This window comes from Calliopsis andreniformis, chromosome 2, assembly GCF_051401765.1.
Source record: "Calliopsis andreniformis isolate RMS-2024a chromosome 2, iyCalAndr_principal, whole genome shotgun sequence".
NCBI lineage: Eukaryota > Metazoa > Arthropoda > Insecta > Hymenoptera > Andrenidae > Calliopsis > Calliopsis andreniformis.
The window spans coordinates 13,295,942-13,314,145 of record NC_135063.1 but is presented as its reverse complement, the minus strand read 5'-3'; the positions used below and the strand labels follow the sequence as shown (position 1 = coordinate 13,314,145).

The following is an 18,204-nucleotide window of genomic DNA, read 5'->3' as shown; positions in this document are numbered from 1 at the left end:
TATACGAACATCAACGCGACAAAATGAGCCGGAAAGGAACGCAGTTACTATCTAGTCAACGATCATTTACATCTATTTAAATGACTTAAGTTAAACTTTGCGTTCACTATTCGAAAAGACGGTGTAAAAATAGCACTTCTAGGGCATTCTGAAAAGGAGTGTATGAATTGATATTTGACATTTAAATACAAGCACAAACTGATATGATATTTGAGATGTAGTTACAAATATTAGAACATTTTGAATTCATCATATTTAACATGATACATTCAGTACTTAAGAAGCTTTTATAACACACTCTATTATGCTTTTTCCATGTGAATATCTAAATATTATGCTTTTTCCATGTGAACATCTAAATATTATGCATTCAAATCGATGTTTTGAACAGCTTATGGAGCTGTATTTTACGCTTTAGAAATAATTCAAGCGTGTCAGCGTATATTTTAGTGTATCTTATTAGCTTTACAAGGTCAAGTGCGTGAAACTTTTGTACACTTTTCTTATACACATATATACATAATGTTGACGTATATAAATTATGTACTTTTATTCTAAAACGATATTAAAGTATAGTACAAACATTAAATGACTTACGTTTAAAGTAATACTCCTGAACTCCTTACTTAAATCCTTAAATCTATGCATTTATACTAACAAAACTCATCGATCGTCGATATAACTATCACGAAATATCAATAAAAATGTCGTCGAGTTTACTGTATTGTAAAGAATCTTGATTAGTGACCGCACAAATATTCTAAGAAAATTGTTCGTCTATCTGTTTAGTGTATGTACAAGTAGAAATATTTCATTTGAAATTAAAAATTAGTTTCCTGTAATGAAACCGACCTGATTGGTTTCTTCTCTTAAGCAAACACATCTTCACGATCGGCTCCTACGCCGTCACCATCCTCCAAACTCGAGAAATTTAAAAAGTGAGCAGGCCTATGAATCTCGTGATAGAATTCCTTTGGATTTGCCAGCTGCAGTTCGTATTTCATATTCGGATCGTGTCTGACACCTACAACAAAAAAAAAACAACAATGATATTCAATTTTTTAATAAAATAAGAGCCAGTTAGAACGAATAAATATTAGATGAAGAATCTTACCCATGAAATTATAATTCCAAGATCCTTGACTTGGAACCATGAAGAAGCCAAGGAACCGATCAGACAACAGCATCTGTACTTTTTCGTAATGACTTGGTAGATAACCCTTAGGATTGTTTCCTTTGTCAGTATTTTGTTTGCCCCATTCGAAGCCACTGAAAAACGAAGAAATATTATTCAGTAAAATATTAATTTGTTTAGCAATGGAATTCTAAGTGTGTGCAAATGATGTTTCAATAAATAAAAAATACAAACCTGGGTGTAAGTTTGTATGCTGTAAGAGAACATGATCCTGGAGTAAAACTGCAAGTAATAACTATGGTTTTTTCTCCATCCCAGATCGGATTTTCCGCCATTATTCGGGCGTGTGTAGATATATCCTATATTATAAAAAATAGATTAGGAATAAGCTAAAGTAAAAAATAGATGTAATAACTAAATAATATCGATAAAAACTTATGTACCTGTGGGGATAACTGCGGCAACTCATTAGGCTGAGTGTGAATCCAACCAAGAGGTTCCATTTCTTTGAGATACTGGTGATTTGGAAGTGCATTAGGTAAGTGAACAGTTTGGTGAGTTCCCCATTGAGGAGCCATAACTATACATCTGATTTCTTTCACTTGGGGATTATCTGGTGGACTGATACCATACAGGTATCCTGCAATCTGTGCTCGTAAATCTGAGATAGTGACAAATTTTTTCAGCACATTCTTCGGCAAAATGTAAGTGTAACCAGTCTCTTTAATGTCATCAGACGATACGTAAATATGATTGGTCCTGAGATGCAAGTTCGTAGCTGAGATTGCTCGAACTCTCCATTCAGTTTTCGAGCTAAACGTCTGCGTTTCGTAATTGGATGTAGTCGCCGTAATAATTTCATCACCGTGTTTGTTCACCGTTCTAGTAGTAGTTGCAGTAAGCTGTGATTGCTCTTTCGTTTGCTTTTCGATCTCAGCGATTTGTTGACGTTGAGCGGATGGAGCGCTGATCTCCATACCCAAAATGATATCTCGAATTTCAGATTGAGTCAATGATGCGACGTTTACGTTATTCTTCTTCCCATAGTCTGCCAATATAAGGTCTTTTAACTGAACTTCTACTTTGATCCATTCGTCATCTGTTAAAGAGGGCCATATGTGATGCGGTTCTGTTATAGTTGTCTTGTCAGGCTTCAGAACGACTTTTGTCCTTTCAGTGTTAACATGCAATGCACGAAGGATAAGAATCAAACGCGAGAATGCTGTGTATGATGAGATGGTCTTCAACCAATCGTCATACAAGTTGAACAACACCATCTGAGGTTCTGTCGCCTTCAAGATTAAATCTCCAAACTTCTCAACTTTCAAGCATGCTTGGAATGGTAACTGAAGTTCGGATCCCTTGATCACAATGTTAGGAAAATCGAGTAAATGCACTTCCAAAGGATCCAACATTCCCTTTCTGGTTACAATAATTTGCTTCGGCTGTTCTTCAACTGGTAGGGAACGAATAAGTGCAGCTACTTCTTCAGCAGTCTTCCACTTAGCCAACTGACCCAGACGTTTCTGGCCAGCCCAAACCGAAGTATGGATGATTTTTAAGAATAGCTGACCAGTTCGAGGATTAAAGATAAAGATTGCTCCATTTATAGGTTTTGTTGTCAAATTACCCTCAAACGTTTTATGGATGGTAACACGATAAACGTTGGTATCATCGACAAACCAAATGATTTGATTTGAGAAAAGTTCTCCATAATTTTGTGAAGACAAGTACGGTTCCGTAGGTTCTGACGAGTACAGTTGTAATGCTTTCCTAATACGTTCTCGTAACACATACAAAGCTGGATTAGCTTTCATTATTTTTGCCATAGCTTGCTGTATAAGCGGCTTACACCCAGGGAACCAGTTTCCATATGCACTGTGTAAATTATAAGCCAAATCAATGGCGATTAGTAATCCTGTGGGTGATGGATAAATGGACATGTTATCTGTTGTATAATCCAAGAATTTAGCTCTTGCATATCTTTCGATATCGTGAGAATCGTAGTCTCCCCATCTAAGCTGCACATCTATCCAATATTTTTGTGTGGTAGTATTGTCCATAAGATCTTTTGAGTCAGCAAGCAGAGACGGCCTAGAGACGTTCCACTTGTACGCAGAGAAAAGTAAGATATCAGCACACGAAGAATTCATTTTATACGATTTCCTAGGATGTATAGTTTCTTTTTGAACAGTTTCGATTTCCAGTGCATCCAGTTCTTGATCAAAAACTTGACAAAGATCCATTACGATGGATTCGTGTACTTTTTGCCACAAGTGAGCACGGAAAATTTGAATCAGAGATATCTTCAAAGTTGGAATTTTACCATGCATAAATATTCCAGTCAGATCCAGCTGTACTTGGAATCCGACGTACACGTTTGCTCTGTTAATAGTTGGCGACCACCATAAAGTGAATCGACGATTTGGAATTTGATTCAAACCTGATCTCTGAGCATTAGTTAATTTCTTATACTTCATAGACTCTTCGAAACCAGACGCTTTCTCCCAGAAAAGACCTTCCCAGGTTGGGAAATACGTTCCCTTAAAGAGCGTGTGCTCCAAAATACCTTCTACACCGCCAAGAGCCTGAATCATGTCTGTTCTATAATTGTTCAAGTTCCATAATTTACCATCGTGACGTTGATGAGTCCACCAAAATGGATTTTGTTTCAATACCTGGTACTGCTTAAATTCTGTACGTATCCTCCAACCCTTATCGTAAGCAAGAGTGTGTCTGTCTTTCTGAAACAGTGTATTTATTCTAGGAATACCACGATCCCAACTGTCTTCAAGATCTTCCAGAGTAAGCCTACGATTCTGTGCGTTGGCTTCTTGACGTTTTAGAGCATATTCTGCCCATACTCGCTGTGAATCAATGAACTCTGACTCCCAGGGTTGAATATACCGATACAAGTTTGGAATCAGTTGATCCTCGTCGTGGCTCATACCTGAACGGAAATGAGTGATACCAACGTCAGTCTGCTTCGACCACCTCAAATCTGACTGAGGTATGAGCACATGTCCCATGGAAAGCATTCCAAGACCTCCCAATTCTTTCGGCGTGTAAAACACTACTGGTGGAAATCGAGAAGGCATTTTCGAGTTGAGTCCAATCTTGATACGAGTTTGAATCTTATTCTCACACTTGACCAATAAGTCCAGAAGCTCTTGAGTGTTTACCACAGCCTCACGGAAGTACGTCATTAATCCAATCAACGCTGTGTTCCATTTATTAACAATTTTCGTGAAAGTTGTGGAACCAGAAGCCATCAGAATTTGCCTGACTCTATTATGGAACCGTTGCAAACTTTCGTCATCCACTCTTAAGAAACACTGGGCTGTCCTCTCCTTTGTGATCTCGTTTTGTAAGTTCCACACGCCGTCTCTATGCGTGAACTCCTCGTGTGTAGTTCTGCATTTTGGCAAAATCCTACATTCGAACCCGCTCATATTAAACAATAAGTTCGGGTTATCTTTACTGTATACGCTGACGAAACTGTTTTCCCATTGTATCGTAGTAGTGGAACGAGGCAGTCGATTTTTGATGTCCCAGAACACGGCACGGCCCAAGTTAACATCATGCTTCATCAGCCGCATGCGAGCATCTCGAGGCCAGCACTTTTTGTTGTTATAACCCACGATATTCTCGTTATTAGGATCAGGATGCTCTGTTAAGTACCTCTGAATCAGGTCCCTCGCTTCATCCGCAGAGAATCGCAGGAATAAATGTATTCTGTCAACGTATCTGCAATACAATCTAATAGGATGAGCTGTTTCGGACGCGACATCTTGAAATGTTAGAAAATCGTTGGGCATTTGAGGCGGGCCAGCCATTTCGCTTGCTCTTTGCAGGCCGAGGACTAACAAGTCTAGAACGAGGCCATAATACTGAGCTATGAATGATGCGAACTGTAAACCTCTGATTATACCATAACTGTTAGTATGATTCATGTCCTTGTAGTTTATCACCACGTTATTCTTTGCTGTCATATAATCGGCTATGTTATGATCAACAATCAATCGAAGAAGTCTGTTCAACAACGTCAAATCTATTTTTTCGTACAGCTTCTCGAACTTCGATTCCAATAGTACGTTGCACTCTCCCTCACTGACATCCCAGACGTCTTGTAAATTATTGATACCTTGACACCACTTGTAAACCAGCAAAGGTGGTGGTTCTGTGTCCGAAGGTTTCACCCATGGCGGGAATAATCTTCGTTTATCCGCTTCATACCAAAGATACTGATCCAAGTAAGCATCTGTTATCTTCTCCAGTGGTTCAACGTCGTAAACGGGAATCAGATGGCTATAGAGATCCATGAATTCGATTCCCACCTCTTTGAAAGCTCTCTGTGTGAGGAGGTGACGCTTTATTCTGGAGAGTGCCTCGTGTGGATTATCGTATGCCTGTTCAATTAAACCAAGTTCCTCGCGTTGACTTTGATTCAGTCTTGATTTGACGCTGTACGCCTCTTTTAAACGTTCCAAAGCCAATATCAACAGTTTAGTATCGTGTTTGTATGACAGTGGAGGGAAAGGTATGGGTGCAAATCTTCTAGACTCCAACCAGTGCACAGTCGTGGTGTATATAGCTACAGCTTCCTCTGGAGAAATGTATGGACCGTCCTTCAAATAGTTATGCTGTCGCTCCTGTTCAGCTTTTAGATACAATCTTGTCAGACGTCCAAGATTCTTCTTACAAACGGTCTTGTCGACAGTTGCTCCACGTCTGATACGCTCTCGATTATAATGGGCGGTGTTTGTCCACCAATCGGCCTTCATCTTCACGTAACGAAGGATCATGTTTTCGATTGGAATCGGTAAGCCAGGTACTTTCCAAGGAATGTTTGCCTTCCAGCATCTCCATGCTTCGCTCAAATGCTGCAGTATCGTACGAGCTTTATTTTGCTTAATTCCCTCTGGCATCATGTCTACAATATCGTGCATCACAGACGCTCTTAATTCAAGATCGAAATGCGATTCTACTCGCTGCTTGGTCACCGTTTTCGCGACACCCTTGGAATGTCTGCCCTCGAATTGCCTAGACAGTAGGTTTCCCAACCACCTTTCCAGCAGTGGAGTGATTCCTCTCATAAAGAAGAGCCAAACCCGCCATCCAGGTGCCCAGAATCCGCAACCAGGACCTTTGCCCACGGGGCCAGTGTTGAAACGATAGTAAATCAAGTGTTTCAAGTCCTTGCACATTCTGATCTGTCTCATCAACTTGTATTTATATCGATACATGCCAGTCAATTGACCAACGTGTGCGAAAATATACTGTAAACCATCCGCCAATTGGAACGCGTCTACGTTATTCAGTCGGTATTGCACGTGAGAATCGATGATTAACTTTGTTAAACGAAGTATCTCACGACACAAATGGAATGCATTTCCGAACCGAGATTTCTTTCTTTCCTTGGTCGTCAGTGTCTTTACTGGTTTCAGGTTGAAATTGTAATCCAAGTGAAGATAGTTCAAGTTCTTTCTATGAATAAGTAAGTTTAACATATTGTATCCTTGTCTGCATACTTGTAAACCAGCTTCGACCCAGTCTATTGTAGTGGTCTGGAAGAACTTGGTGGATTTAAACGACCGGAATAGGTATCGTTTCTTCTGTGGTTTTGGAGGTCGATGCTTTAACGCATTCAAAACGAAGTACTTCAATAACTTTTGATAACTAACTCGAACTTTAACAGGTTGTCCTGGTGGACAGTGCTCCCTGTACCAGGATTTTACCAAGGGAATATCGATGGCCCTTCTAGTTCGTCCAGAACGGGTATTAAATGGTCTGGGTGCCCATAGAAGTGCTATACCATTTGCCGTATTATCGGTGTATAAAGGAGTTTCTTGTAGGAACGGTTGCACTTCTTCTGGCAATACAAAATCTTCGTCATCTTCAATTTGTGGCTCCATAGTCTGAAATATATATAATAATTCTAAATGTTAAATATCTGTAATATTCTTTACATATAAATCTTAATAATGTATACTTTACCTTCAAGGAATTCCTATGTGAGATGGGATTAATCAAGGGATCGAAGTAAAATGCGGGTAAGTCAGGGTCTTCAGTTTTTATGTATACCACATTCGGTGCATGGTACCTAGGATGTAAAGATTCATTGGTGAATAATGTTTTGCTGTACAATTACATGTTTTATGTTACTAAAGTAATATATTTATGTTTAAATAAATGTAGGTGATTTCAGCAGTCGCCTTCTATACTTCACGAAGGATACGAATAACGGTCACCACTTGTTTTTCTTTTTGCTCTACCACACTGCTAGTAAGACTTTAATATATTACAAATCAACTATTTAGTCTCAAAACTTGTGTGGATGGTATTAAAAGTTGTGACGAAGAAGTGAAATATAAACTTACCATGATAAATGCACAAAGTGGGGCATATTATTGTACAAATATGGAAACGCAATCCTATACTCTGTTCTTATAGGCTGCCTAATAATAATTTTATTTATGTCGTTGAACTCATTCCAATCTTCGTCGGCTGCGTTTGAATCTTTCACCAATGGTTCAAATTTTGGTCCACCAGGAATAGCCATATTCAATGCTTTAGCAGTGAAGAATGATTTCGGATCGAAAAGATAAAAGAAGTTTTGATCTACCAAGTCTGTTAACAACTGGTTTGCTAAGCGATACAAAGTCGCCATTTGTGGTAGAGTCAAATTCCACCTTCGGTAAGTGGATCCATTTACGTGTCTGAAATATCATTTGCAAGTTAGAAAAAGGAACGTCCTCAACAATTTAGCTTTTAACATAGCAATATAATTCAGACTAGCGTTTTGTCCAGCTAATAGCAACTCTTCTAGTCGTCTCGGACAACACTGAAAAGTTACTACAGCTGTCAACTCACATACTAGTTGACTTCAGGACCCCTACGCGATTCATCATTAAGATATATTAAATATATAATCATAATAAAATATTAAAGACAAAACAATATGCTTACTTTGTACCAACAAGCGGTTTGTGTTCATAAAACCAAGACGCTACAGATTCATCTTCTTCGGAGTCAAGTTCAATCTGAATAGCTTCCAAAGGTTCTACGTCTAAAACGTTATCCGCATAATCCAATGGCGGCTCTTCATCGTCAAACGGTGGAAATCTCATTCTTTTAAAATGTCTTCGATCTCTCTTTTCTCGTCGCATCATAATCCACATTGTGCTGTAGATGAAAAAAATGCAAAATATGTAGTAACTAAACATATCACAGCTACGTTTATCATTCATTAGAGCTTTAACTATTATCTTACCCCCATTGTGCTATATATACTGGCTCTATAACCCATGGAATTTCATTTACAAATGTGATTGCACCTGTGATGTGATACAAAACCTTCACATCTCGAATTTGTTCCCAAGGCATAGGCATGTTTTCTAAAAGTTTCATAACTGCATGAGGCATGTATTTTAGTGCTCTGTAAAAAAATAAATAAAATAATATTACTTAATATTGATTTTTTTTTTTAGCTGATAATATCTTATTCTATGTTTACTTACCCTAAATAAACACGTTTATCATGTCTGTATTTGCGACTGCTCATATCTCCATGATCTCTAATGATTTTTCTTATATGTTCTGGAGGCATATCTTCCTTCTGAGCATCCACAAAACCAAATTTTCTCTTTTCTGCAAATCTCTTTGATTGTAGTTGTTGCCATTTTTGAGCTGTAATGTTAGCAAAAATTTAAATTAATATTAAGAATTAATGTTAAATATTTTGCAAGCAATCATGCTTTAATACCTTTTTCTTGAAGTTTATCCTCTGATAATACTTCAGGCTGCTTGGGCATTTGTGGTAATGGTGAACCCGCAATTGCTTGCATATGTGCATGATGTGCAGCCTGTGCATGCGCCGCTGCTTGAGCATGAGCTTGAGCTGCAGCTAATTGGGCATGTGCCTGTTGCTGGGCCATCATGGTGGCCCATGGGTTAGGCCCCAGCAAATATGGTGGAATAGACATTGTGATATCTAAATTCTGAAAAAGTAAAAAAAATATAGTCTCTTATGCTCCAAACAATATCTATGATATACGTAATTACATAAAAAATATCGAATACACGAATTTTAGTTTAATAAGCTCTATATGAACTTTTAATTAGGAACCAAAACATTCATATTACTTTACAACTGAATTTCAACGAATATTTTAACCAGTAAATCGGCAGCTTAACGTAAACGAATCGGATCACAAACGCATTTCGCCGCGTCGCGTAATATATGAAACTACGAACGAAATTTTTGGACAAGTATACTTTATTTCACGGTCGCGATAAGCTTGGCCTTTTTTTATAACACAATATTTTGAAATAATATCAATAACTTACCTCAATTGTACGAGAAACTTATTAAACATAACCATTGCCCATTAACGCATCGTAACTACGTTTATCAAAGACGTGGGTATCAAATGGTATCAAAGCAACGCTACATCGTCCTAGATGGCTCTGCTTACACTGGCATTAACTATCAAGAACGTAGAAATCTTTCTGCATAAGTCGATACATATGGTTTCGTATCGATTGGTAGATGTCGCTTTGTAGGAGCGCCAAATATGAATTTGTGCAACAGACAAGGCATGCAATTTGAGTGAAACGCAATAGAGGAAGAAATTTGATACGTGGACAGATGCACATTTTTAATCTGTCGAATTAGTATGGTTATAAGATTGAGTAAATTGCTCCAATTCTTGATAATAAACTCAGCACTGAATTGAAATTTTTAGGTAACTACCAGGAACTACACAGCAGATTGGAATCACACGAGTATATAGTTTAAATAATTATGCTGTCTTAAATTCTTACCTTATCTTCCAGTCGATTATTAAGAGGCAAATAGCTATTAAGAGAGTTATAGAAATAAGCTTACTTTTGGAGCAAAACTCGTAGTATTTGAACTGCGCGATCGACATGATAACGTGTAGTTTTCGCTCCCAACTTCAGATAGAACGAAACCTTTGAAAAGTTTCTATGTATCTGTCGTATGTATATTTCGTGCTAGATTAGAATTGTATTGGCACTGATCTGTAGGTACTCTGTGCTGTAGGCAACGTGAATCAAGTTTTATTTCTTTTCTTCAAAAATTCTTACGTTTCTTTCTGATTATTCTCTAAAGAAAGTATAAATCCTCTATATGATATTGAATATAAGTACAGTCATAATTCGCAGTTTACGAACAAGTAAACAGTTCACTCAATCCATTACAAAATAAGTGTGGACACGCAAATAAAAAGAAGTAACGTTCCATCACGTTTATATACATATCCGTAGCTGCTTGCGTTACTTAAATACATTGCGATCAATTAAAATTATCAACGATAAAAACTCTTAAATGTGATTTTATTACAAGAAGAATGGCCGGAGTATTCGATATAGAATTGCACGAAGGAGATTCCGCGAATCAAGACGAGTCAGACGATGATATTCTTGAAAGCAGAGAAGTTCGTATATTAACTTTACCCAGCTTTTTATGGATTTCTTATTGATGATGCTAGAATATTCATTTGTTCCCCATTTTTTAGGATGAATATAATCATGCCACAACCTTGAATACTATGTTAGAGTAAGTATCATAATTTTGAAGGTCTTTGACAGTCACAACTAAGTCAAGTGCTGTATATGAAATAATACCCTTGTAAACACATCCTGAGGTCCTTTTCCTCTTTACTATAGAGAAAAATGGAAACAGGAATATCAACATTGTTACAGATCAGACAATTTGGAAAGGGTTCAATTATCGGAGCAAAATGTAAATCCAGGTCAAGAAAAAGCTGGACCTCAAGATTTTGAATTATGTAAGATTCTTGGAGAAGGTGGATATGGAAAAGTTTTTCAAGTAAAAAAAGTTACTGGAAAAGATAAGGGCAGCATTTTTGCTATGAAGGTAAATATTATTACATATATGTATATAAGAGTACTTATTAGTCCTTTTTTTTTGTAGGTATTAAGAAAAGCTTCTATCATACGAAATCAGAAGGATACAGCTCACACAAAAGCAGAGAGGAATATTTTGGAAGCTGTAAAAGTAAGTAATACTTGTTGAATGTAATAATAATTCATCCATTTGCTTTATCTTTTTTACAGCATCCATTCATTGTAAATTTAATGTATGCTTTTCAAACTGGTGGAAAATTATATTTAATTTTGGAGTATCTTTGTGGAGGAGAACTTTTCACGTACTTGGATAGAGAAGGCATTTTCTTAGAAGATACTGCTTGGTGAGTTATTATTTTTACATAATATGTAGCAATTACAAAATAAATTTCGTACACCAATATTTTCCTTATCTACTTTGTCCCACAGTTTCTATCTATCTGAAATTATACTTGCATTGCAACATCTTCATAATCAGGGTATAATATACAGAGATTTGAAACCAGAAAATATTTTGTTAGATGGTGAAGGTCACGTAAAATTAACTGATTTTGGTTTATGCAAAGAACACATACAAGAAGGTACAGTTACACACACATTTTGTGGAACTATAGAGTACATGTGAGTACTACTCTTAACTTCTAAATCTATCAAATAGTGTTGCTCAAGTAGTGTAATAAATATTAAACACTTAAGCTTTGAATTAATTTTTAACAATAAAAATAAGTTGTAATTCAAAATAATTAGCTTCAGAATATGTACACCGTGATTCTTACTGTCGCTAACGTGCTTAGGGCGCCAGAAATCTTGACGAGAAGTGGACATGGTAAGGCTGTTGACTGGTGGAGCTTAGGTGCTTTAATGTTTGACATGCTTACTGGGATGGTATGCAATTTCATAAATAGCAAAGTATTGTTTAAACCAAATAAGATTACTAGCACGTTTTTCCTTGTTTACAGCCACCATTTACAGGCGACGACAGAAGGAAAACAATTGAAAAAATTTTAAGGGGAAAGCTAAATCTTCCACAGTATTTAACACCAGATGCAAGAGATTTGATACGAAAATTATTAAAGGTAATATTCATCGTAATATTTACTGTTTGCTAGAGTTACCCAATTATCGAATGTTTTTGGCATAATAATTATAGAGACAAGTATCACAAAGATTAGGATCTGGGCCTGAGGATGCTGAACAAATTATGAATCATAACTTTTTTAAACATATTAATTGGCACGACGTAATTTCGCGAAAACTAGAACCTCCTTTCAAACCGTCATTAGTAAGTAACATCAATTTAATGTAAAATTAATGTTAATATTATAACAGTAAAAGGACAAATTTTGAAATATTTTTAGAAAAGTGCAGATGACACATCTCAATTTGATGAACAGTTTACGGCAACAGTGCCGGTCGATTCTCCGGTTGAAAGCACTTTAAGTGAATCTGCTAATATGATTTTTCAAGTACGCGTCAAATATAATAAGCGTTCTTAGTTCCTCAGTTTATAAAAGTAACATAACTAAGAGTAATTGTGTACAGGGTTTTACGTACGTAGCACCAAGTGTCCTGGAAGAAATGTATACGCAACCAAGAGTTGTAAATGCGCGAAGCCCTCGCAAAGGTCTTCTGGGTACAGGATTCAGCGGCAGTCTCCACAGCTTATCGCCAAGATCACCCGATGCTCATCTTCGTGCACCTTCTCAGTTCCACCAACACAGGTATTCTCAGTCACGATGTTTCTGTATTAACCCTCGGATAGCGGACTGTTTGAGACTGCTGCTCTGTCACAAATGATCCGGCGCTCGCTAGTCGAGGGTTAAAATCACTTGTGACTGTAAAAGGTCATAAAAGATATTACAGGTATTGTTTACATTTTGTCTCCATTTCTAGGCATCATGCAATGGGCTCAAACAATGTAGAGGACACAGAAATGACAGACATAGGTCAATTATCGAATCGTTTATAGTAATTTACGCGCGTCCCCATGTGCAAAAACGTTGGACTTTGATCTTGAACCATAAAAACAGCTTGCAACATTATTTTCTTCTAGTTCAACAGTTACACTTAGAAAAATTAATGTAATTTACTTAGCATCAACATTAGCGACATTCAATATTTAGCCACAATCAATTGCGTATGCTAAGAGTCACGCTTACAAAGCAGTGGTGCTACTCGCGTACAATCTTTACGTCAGGCCTGTGACTGCCCCAGTATGACCAACGACTGTTTATGGTGCGAAGGAGAAAAATTATACATAGATATATATATATATATATGTTTTTGTTATGTAAATATATGTAGATTTTTGATAAAACGTGCATTCGCTTGAAAAAGGACGCTGCCCCTTAAAAGGTCTAAGAGATATTTTTGACGATGTACTATCCCAACGTTGCAACGAGGTATTCAATTTTTTAGAATATATAACTCATCAACTAATACGAGTGCCAGTGTACAAAATTAAGCCAACGAAACTGGTCGATCGGAGTGTACTTGAAGATTATCCCGAAAACGATGAATACATTGTACTTTTCAGTTGTTCTTTTCCTTTAGAATTTCAAGAAAAAAATTACAAAAATAATCTAACATTCCGAAATTTGTCAGATACTTATTACGATTGCGTAAAGCTTCTATAGAAAATCATGATAATTACGACTTAAGTACCTAAATCTAAACATCTGGTTCTCCCATTATAAAGTTTAAATTCTTGTAAAGTAATGAATTCCTGTTACATGCAAACAGACACTAGTAACAGAAACTGCATTGTACTATACTGTAGTAGAATCGGAGAGGTATCACACTTAATTGTTTGTTATTGAAGAGCATTAACCGTATGTAACATTTGGAATAGCGTTAATTATTAGAAGAAAAACTTTAGTCAGACCATGTTTATATAGCTTCAATATGCTTCTTATTAACCAGTCCGATTCTACTCTAGAATTGAATCAACGTGAAAGTGACAATTATGTGCAACAGGTTCAAACTGCCCAAGTGTTCATAGTTAGCAGCTGGATAGTATTAACTTTTACATAGAAAATGTACACACATACATGCACGTGTGTAAAAGTCTTGTTAATAGTTCTAATTATGTTGTACAAGTAAAATATTGAGAGTGAGAAATAGACACTTTGTAAGATACGTACATATATATGTATATCATATAAATAATACACATTGAAATTTTTCGAGGATAGAAAAATATTTCGTTGCTTCTTTAGATACGAAATAGAGTGAAATTTCACTTCTATTAGATTCATCTATAATGAAATTGCAATTTAAAGAAACGAGTGCCGTAAATCTAAAAACTTATCTCTGTCTCAGTCATTACAATTGAAATAATACATGATTAAGATAATGTTTATGCAAAGTATTTTCTTCAAACAAATCGTTTTTATATAATATATCTATAGAGAAAAAAATACTACTACAAAATATGCACGGTTTTTGATGATTCGTAATTATTTTTGTTGTAAGTTTGAGATACATTATATATATATATATATATACGTGTGTGTATATATATATATAGATTCATAGCATTAAGATCATTGTTCACATTACACTTTTCACTGCACTTACATGAAAAGTATGTCCCTTATATACTTTACTATACTATAATTCTGTAATAATATGAAACACATATACACAAGTATATGTATACATATGTACATATTTAATTTAATTTTATTGTATTCCTTAAAAGTATAACAAAAAATAATTAATCTTACGATCGTTTCATCCTCTTTCTGTCTTGCCTTTCACTATCCCGATCATTATATTCTGAGCTTCTCCTTTTTCTAGGAACACCGGCATCTCTATGTTTGCCTTTTTTCATATCTCTACGATGCGATTTTTTATGTTTTTGTTCCTTTTTGTATTTCAATTCATTCTTTCTTCGGTTATTTGATTTACTTTTTGCTTTTTTGTGATGCCGACTCGAACGATCATCATGTGAGACACTATCTGATTTTCCTTTCTTCTTTTGTTTATTTTTAGACTCTTTGGATGTATGACCATTAGAGATTTTATTTGTACTACTACCGCTATTACTACTGCTGCTGGAACTGCTGTCACTGCTGCTACTTTTAGAAGCAGTCGTAGTGTTGCTGCTACTGCTACTATTACTAACACTGCTGTCACTGCTGCTGCTACTTGACACGCTACTATCGCTGTCCGTATTCGTATCAGGTTCCCTGCGTTTCATTTTTCGTTTTTTCAATTTCTTTTTTTCAGCTTTTTTTGACCTTTTTTCAAGTAGCTCTAATTTCCTGAAATTGATGTAATTCAATTTAATTTAGATTGTTCCATATGATAAGTTACTATTTGAAATATATATAAGATGAATTATTTACCTTAATAATTTCTTTTTTTCCTTTTTGGATAAAGTTTTCAAGAATGCCATTTCTGATTGCTCTTCATCCTCAGAAACCATCAGATGTTCATGCTCAGGAACCCGTAAATGTTGTTGAGCATTGAGGGCAGATCTACAAATGAAAGAGAATATGTCAGAAAATAGACAGAAACTTTTATAGTAAAACACAAAGTAGACTTACTTTTTAAGTGCTAATCCATCTTCTCTCATTTGCTGAACTAACATTAAAGCATCTGGAGCAGATGGAGTTTGTGAATTATTTGCCATTACAACACTCATTGCTTGACTGTACAGTGGACACTCTTTATCAGTATTTATATGTCCCCATTTGTGACATTTGATACAACGTACATTCCGTACTTGAATACCAAATGGCTGGTCTCTAATTTCGCTATCTCCTTTGCAATAACTCTCTCTTGGAGCATTATACTTGCGTTGCCATTCAAATTTATACTCTGGTTCATTGTCCTCTTTCTCTCTTTCCTTTTTTGCTCCTGGTGGTGGTTCATACATAAAGTTTACACTAAGCTTATCCTTACTTTCTTTGCTCAGTAAAGCTCTGCAATAAATAAAAAATAAAATTTTAGTAAAAAGGGATCAAAGAAAATGCTGAGACTCTTTGGGAGAAAAAAATATGTAACGTACTTATTATTATGAAGATCTTGTTCCTTTTCATATTGGACGCGTAATTCCTCCTGTTTTTTCTTATAAGCTTCAGCTTGCTGTTCAGCCATCCATACCTATCGAAAAAATAATCATTAAATAAATTGTCATATGAATCATAGATAACCTAAAAAGGTACATGAAAGAAAAACTTACTCGTTTTAAGTTATCCCGAGATGCTGGATGGAAAAACTTTTTGCACATATAATTATTAAATCCTTTCCCCATTTTGAATTACGCAGATTTGACGAGTTCAAGTAATATTTCCGTGTGATTGACACTTTGCAAAAGTACGTCAGACTTTACGCGATGTTTACGCCTCCATTACACTTTTTCTACTGTCAAGGAAGGTTGGTACGATACGATTGTGAGAATTTTACGTCAAGTGTGTAATTCCTGGAATATGTAAACATAAAGTTGCTAGAATTGTTGAAAAAGAAAGAAAATAAAGCAGGAAGAGGAGATACAGTGTATGGAAAAAAATTATTTCAATAATATATAATAAATTTGAAAAAAATCATAAATCTTGACTGTATATCACGTGAAAGACATTGATCACTGTCAGTCATTTTCACGAGTGAGGTTAACCTAACTTGAGACAAGATAAGCGAAACGAAATTAGAAAATATTAATATAGGAAGAAATTTCAGCTTGTCTCTTTACGACAGAACGCCAAGTTATTGAGGGAATAGGAACATTGTGCGAAATTAAACTAGCATAAATCAACTAGCATAGTTTAACGTTGTTTCGCAACAGTCCATTCGAAACTACAATTTCAAATGCAATGAAAATAAACGAGAAAAATATGGTTGCATTCGCAACTTCGGCAACGCCGGTAGATCGTGAAGGTTGGTTGAATAAACGTGGTGAACTGAACCGAGGATATCAAAGAAGATGGTTCGTTCTTAAAGGAAATATATTGTTTTACTTTGATCGTCGTGGCGATAAAGAACCTGTAGGTCTGATAGTTCTTGAAGGTTGCACTATTGAATTGGCAGAGGATGAAGAACAGTTCGGCTTTCAAATTGTATTTCATGGTCCAAATAATAGAAATTATGCCCTTGCTGCAGAATCTCAGGTAAACTGATCACTGCAATGTTTCACAGTGCAACAATATAATTCAGTTAGAATCATTGCGAATACATATACTTTCACTTTCAGGAATCCATGGAGCAGTGGATGAAAGCTTTGGCATGTGCAAGTTATGATTACATGAAATTAATGGTGGCAGAACTGCAAAGGCAATTGGATGCAGCAGAAGAAGAAACTACTGTAGTTGTGCCCCCTTCAGAGTCTCCAAAAGCTCCTCCACGACAAAGACATAATCCTTTCAATAGACCAGAATCTCACCATCGTTCACAGAGTGTCAGATCTGCCCCTGGTAGAACAGAAAATGTTCCAAGAACAAGAATAACATTTCGCGAATTGCACACTATGTATGGTAGAAAAATTTTGGCAGACTTGAATGAATGGAGGCATGCGAAAAAGAATGCTGAGGCTCCTTTGATTAGTCTTTAACAACACATTGCATATAAATTGTAAATATTTAAATAGAAAATATGATCTCATACTTATTAAACATTATTAGAATTATCATTTATTTTTGTAACAGCAGAATTTGCAATCAAAATGATGAAAAAACTACTTTCAATTATTATGAAAACTTCTCTAAAGTAATATGATACCTTAAAGGCAAAATGCATTTGCCCCTTAAATAGAGTTACATTTTATCTGAAAATTAGTTATGCTCTGATGCATATGTACTCACCATAAGGATAAAGTAGACGGAGGATGAACATTTGTATTTAGGCACTATAAGTTCATATTGGTGAGATGGAATTGACTGTAAAAGCACACCTATAGAGTTCAATATTATTCAAGATTAAACTTTATTGTACAATAAGTATAAATAGAAGGAGAAAACAAAAACGACAGACAGTTTAGGTACGATCTTCGAAATACTATTAAGACATCGACCCGATAGAGATACAAGTGTTAAAATAATTTTATCTATTAACGAATTACATCTTGTCTAGCGTACATAAATAATTGTATTGTGTTTTATTAAAACACATTTCACAGGCAAAATCGAAAAGTATTTTCCTTATGATACTTCTAGTCTATTCTCATTTAATCTAAC

At 35.8% G+C, this 18,204-nt stretch overlaps 4 protein-coding genes across 7 annotated transcripts; 2 read left to right on the top strand and 2 right to left on the bottom strand.

Moving 5' to 3' along the window:
* Window positions 1–186: 186 nt before the first annotated feature.
* Window positions 187–9,609, bottom strand: Prp8 (pre-mRNA processing factor 8). The gene is made up of 11 exons (XM_076389531.1): window positions 9,485–9,609; window positions 8,901–9,135; window positions 8,656–8,824; window positions 8,409–8,573; window positions 8,105–8,320; window positions 7,516–7,854; window positions 7,133–7,238; window positions 1,579–7,053; window positions 1,370–1,494; window positions 1,115–1,269; window positions 187–1,024 (listed from the first exon to the last, which is right to left on the bottom strand). Exons 2-11 carry the CDS (start codon window positions 9,118–9,120, stop codon window positions 870–872), a joined length of 7,125 nt encoding a protein of 2,374 aa, XP_076245646.1. The 5' UTR covers window positions 9,121–9,135; window positions 9,485–9,609; the 3' UTR covers window positions 187–869.
* Window positions 9,610–10,187: 578 nt separating this feature from the next.
* LOC143188196 (ribosomal protein S6 kinase beta-1) lies at window positions 10,188–13,345 on the top strand. 3 transcript variants are annotated; one of them, XM_076392312.1, is made up of 12 exons: window positions 10,188–10,596; window positions 10,678–10,718; window positions 10,865–11,039; window positions 11,097–11,180; window positions 11,240–11,373; window positions 11,459–11,650; window positions 11,824–11,914; window positions 11,989–12,105; window positions 12,180–12,311; window positions 12,388–12,495; window positions 12,572–12,750; window positions 12,923–13,345. In XM_076392312.1, the coding sequence occupies exons 1-12, from the start codon at window positions 10,510–10,512 to the stop codon at window positions 12,996–12,998; spliced, it is 1,416 nt and encodes a 471-aa protein (XP_076248427.1). In that variant the 5' UTR covers window positions 10,188–10,509; the 3' UTR covers window positions 12,999–13,345. The 3 variants fall into 3 exon arrangements, with proteins under 3 accessions (XP_076248427.1, XP_076248428.1, XP_076248429.1); XM_076392313.1 differs by lacking the exon at window positions 12,388–12,495; XM_076392314.1 differs by lacking the exons at window positions 12,180–12,311; window positions 12,388–12,495.
* Window positions 12,569–16,404, bottom strand: LOC143188198 (corepressor interacting with RBPJ 1). The gene is made up of 6 exons (XM_076392317.1): window positions 16,221–16,404; window positions 16,047–16,141; window positions 15,583–15,960; window positions 15,382–15,513; window positions 14,758–15,297; window positions 12,569–12,864 (listed from the first exon to the last, which is right to left on the bottom strand). Exons 1-6 carry the CDS (start codon window positions 16,290–16,292, stop codon window positions 12,855–12,857), a joined length of 1,227 nt encoding a protein of 408 aa, XP_076248432.1. The 5' UTR covers window positions 16,293–16,404; the 3' UTR covers window positions 12,569–12,854.
* Window positions 16,405–16,439: 35 nt separating this feature from the next.
* Window positions 16,440–18,176, top strand: LOC143188199 (sesquipedalian-1). 2 transcript variants are annotated; one of them, XM_076392319.1, is made up of 3 exons: window positions 16,440–16,912; window positions 17,015–17,142; window positions 17,226–18,176. In XM_076392319.1, the coding sequence occupies exons 1-3, from the start codon at window positions 16,849–16,851 to the stop codon at window positions 17,580–17,582; spliced, it is 549 nt and encodes a 182-aa protein (XP_076248434.1). In that variant the 5' UTR covers window positions 16,440–16,848; the 3' UTR covers window positions 17,583–18,176. The 2 variants fall into 2 exon arrangements, with proteins under 2 accessions (XP_076248434.1, XP_076248433.1); XM_076392318.1 differs by having other exon boundaries at window positions 16,440–17,142.
* Window positions 18,177–18,204: the final 28 nt, after the last annotated feature.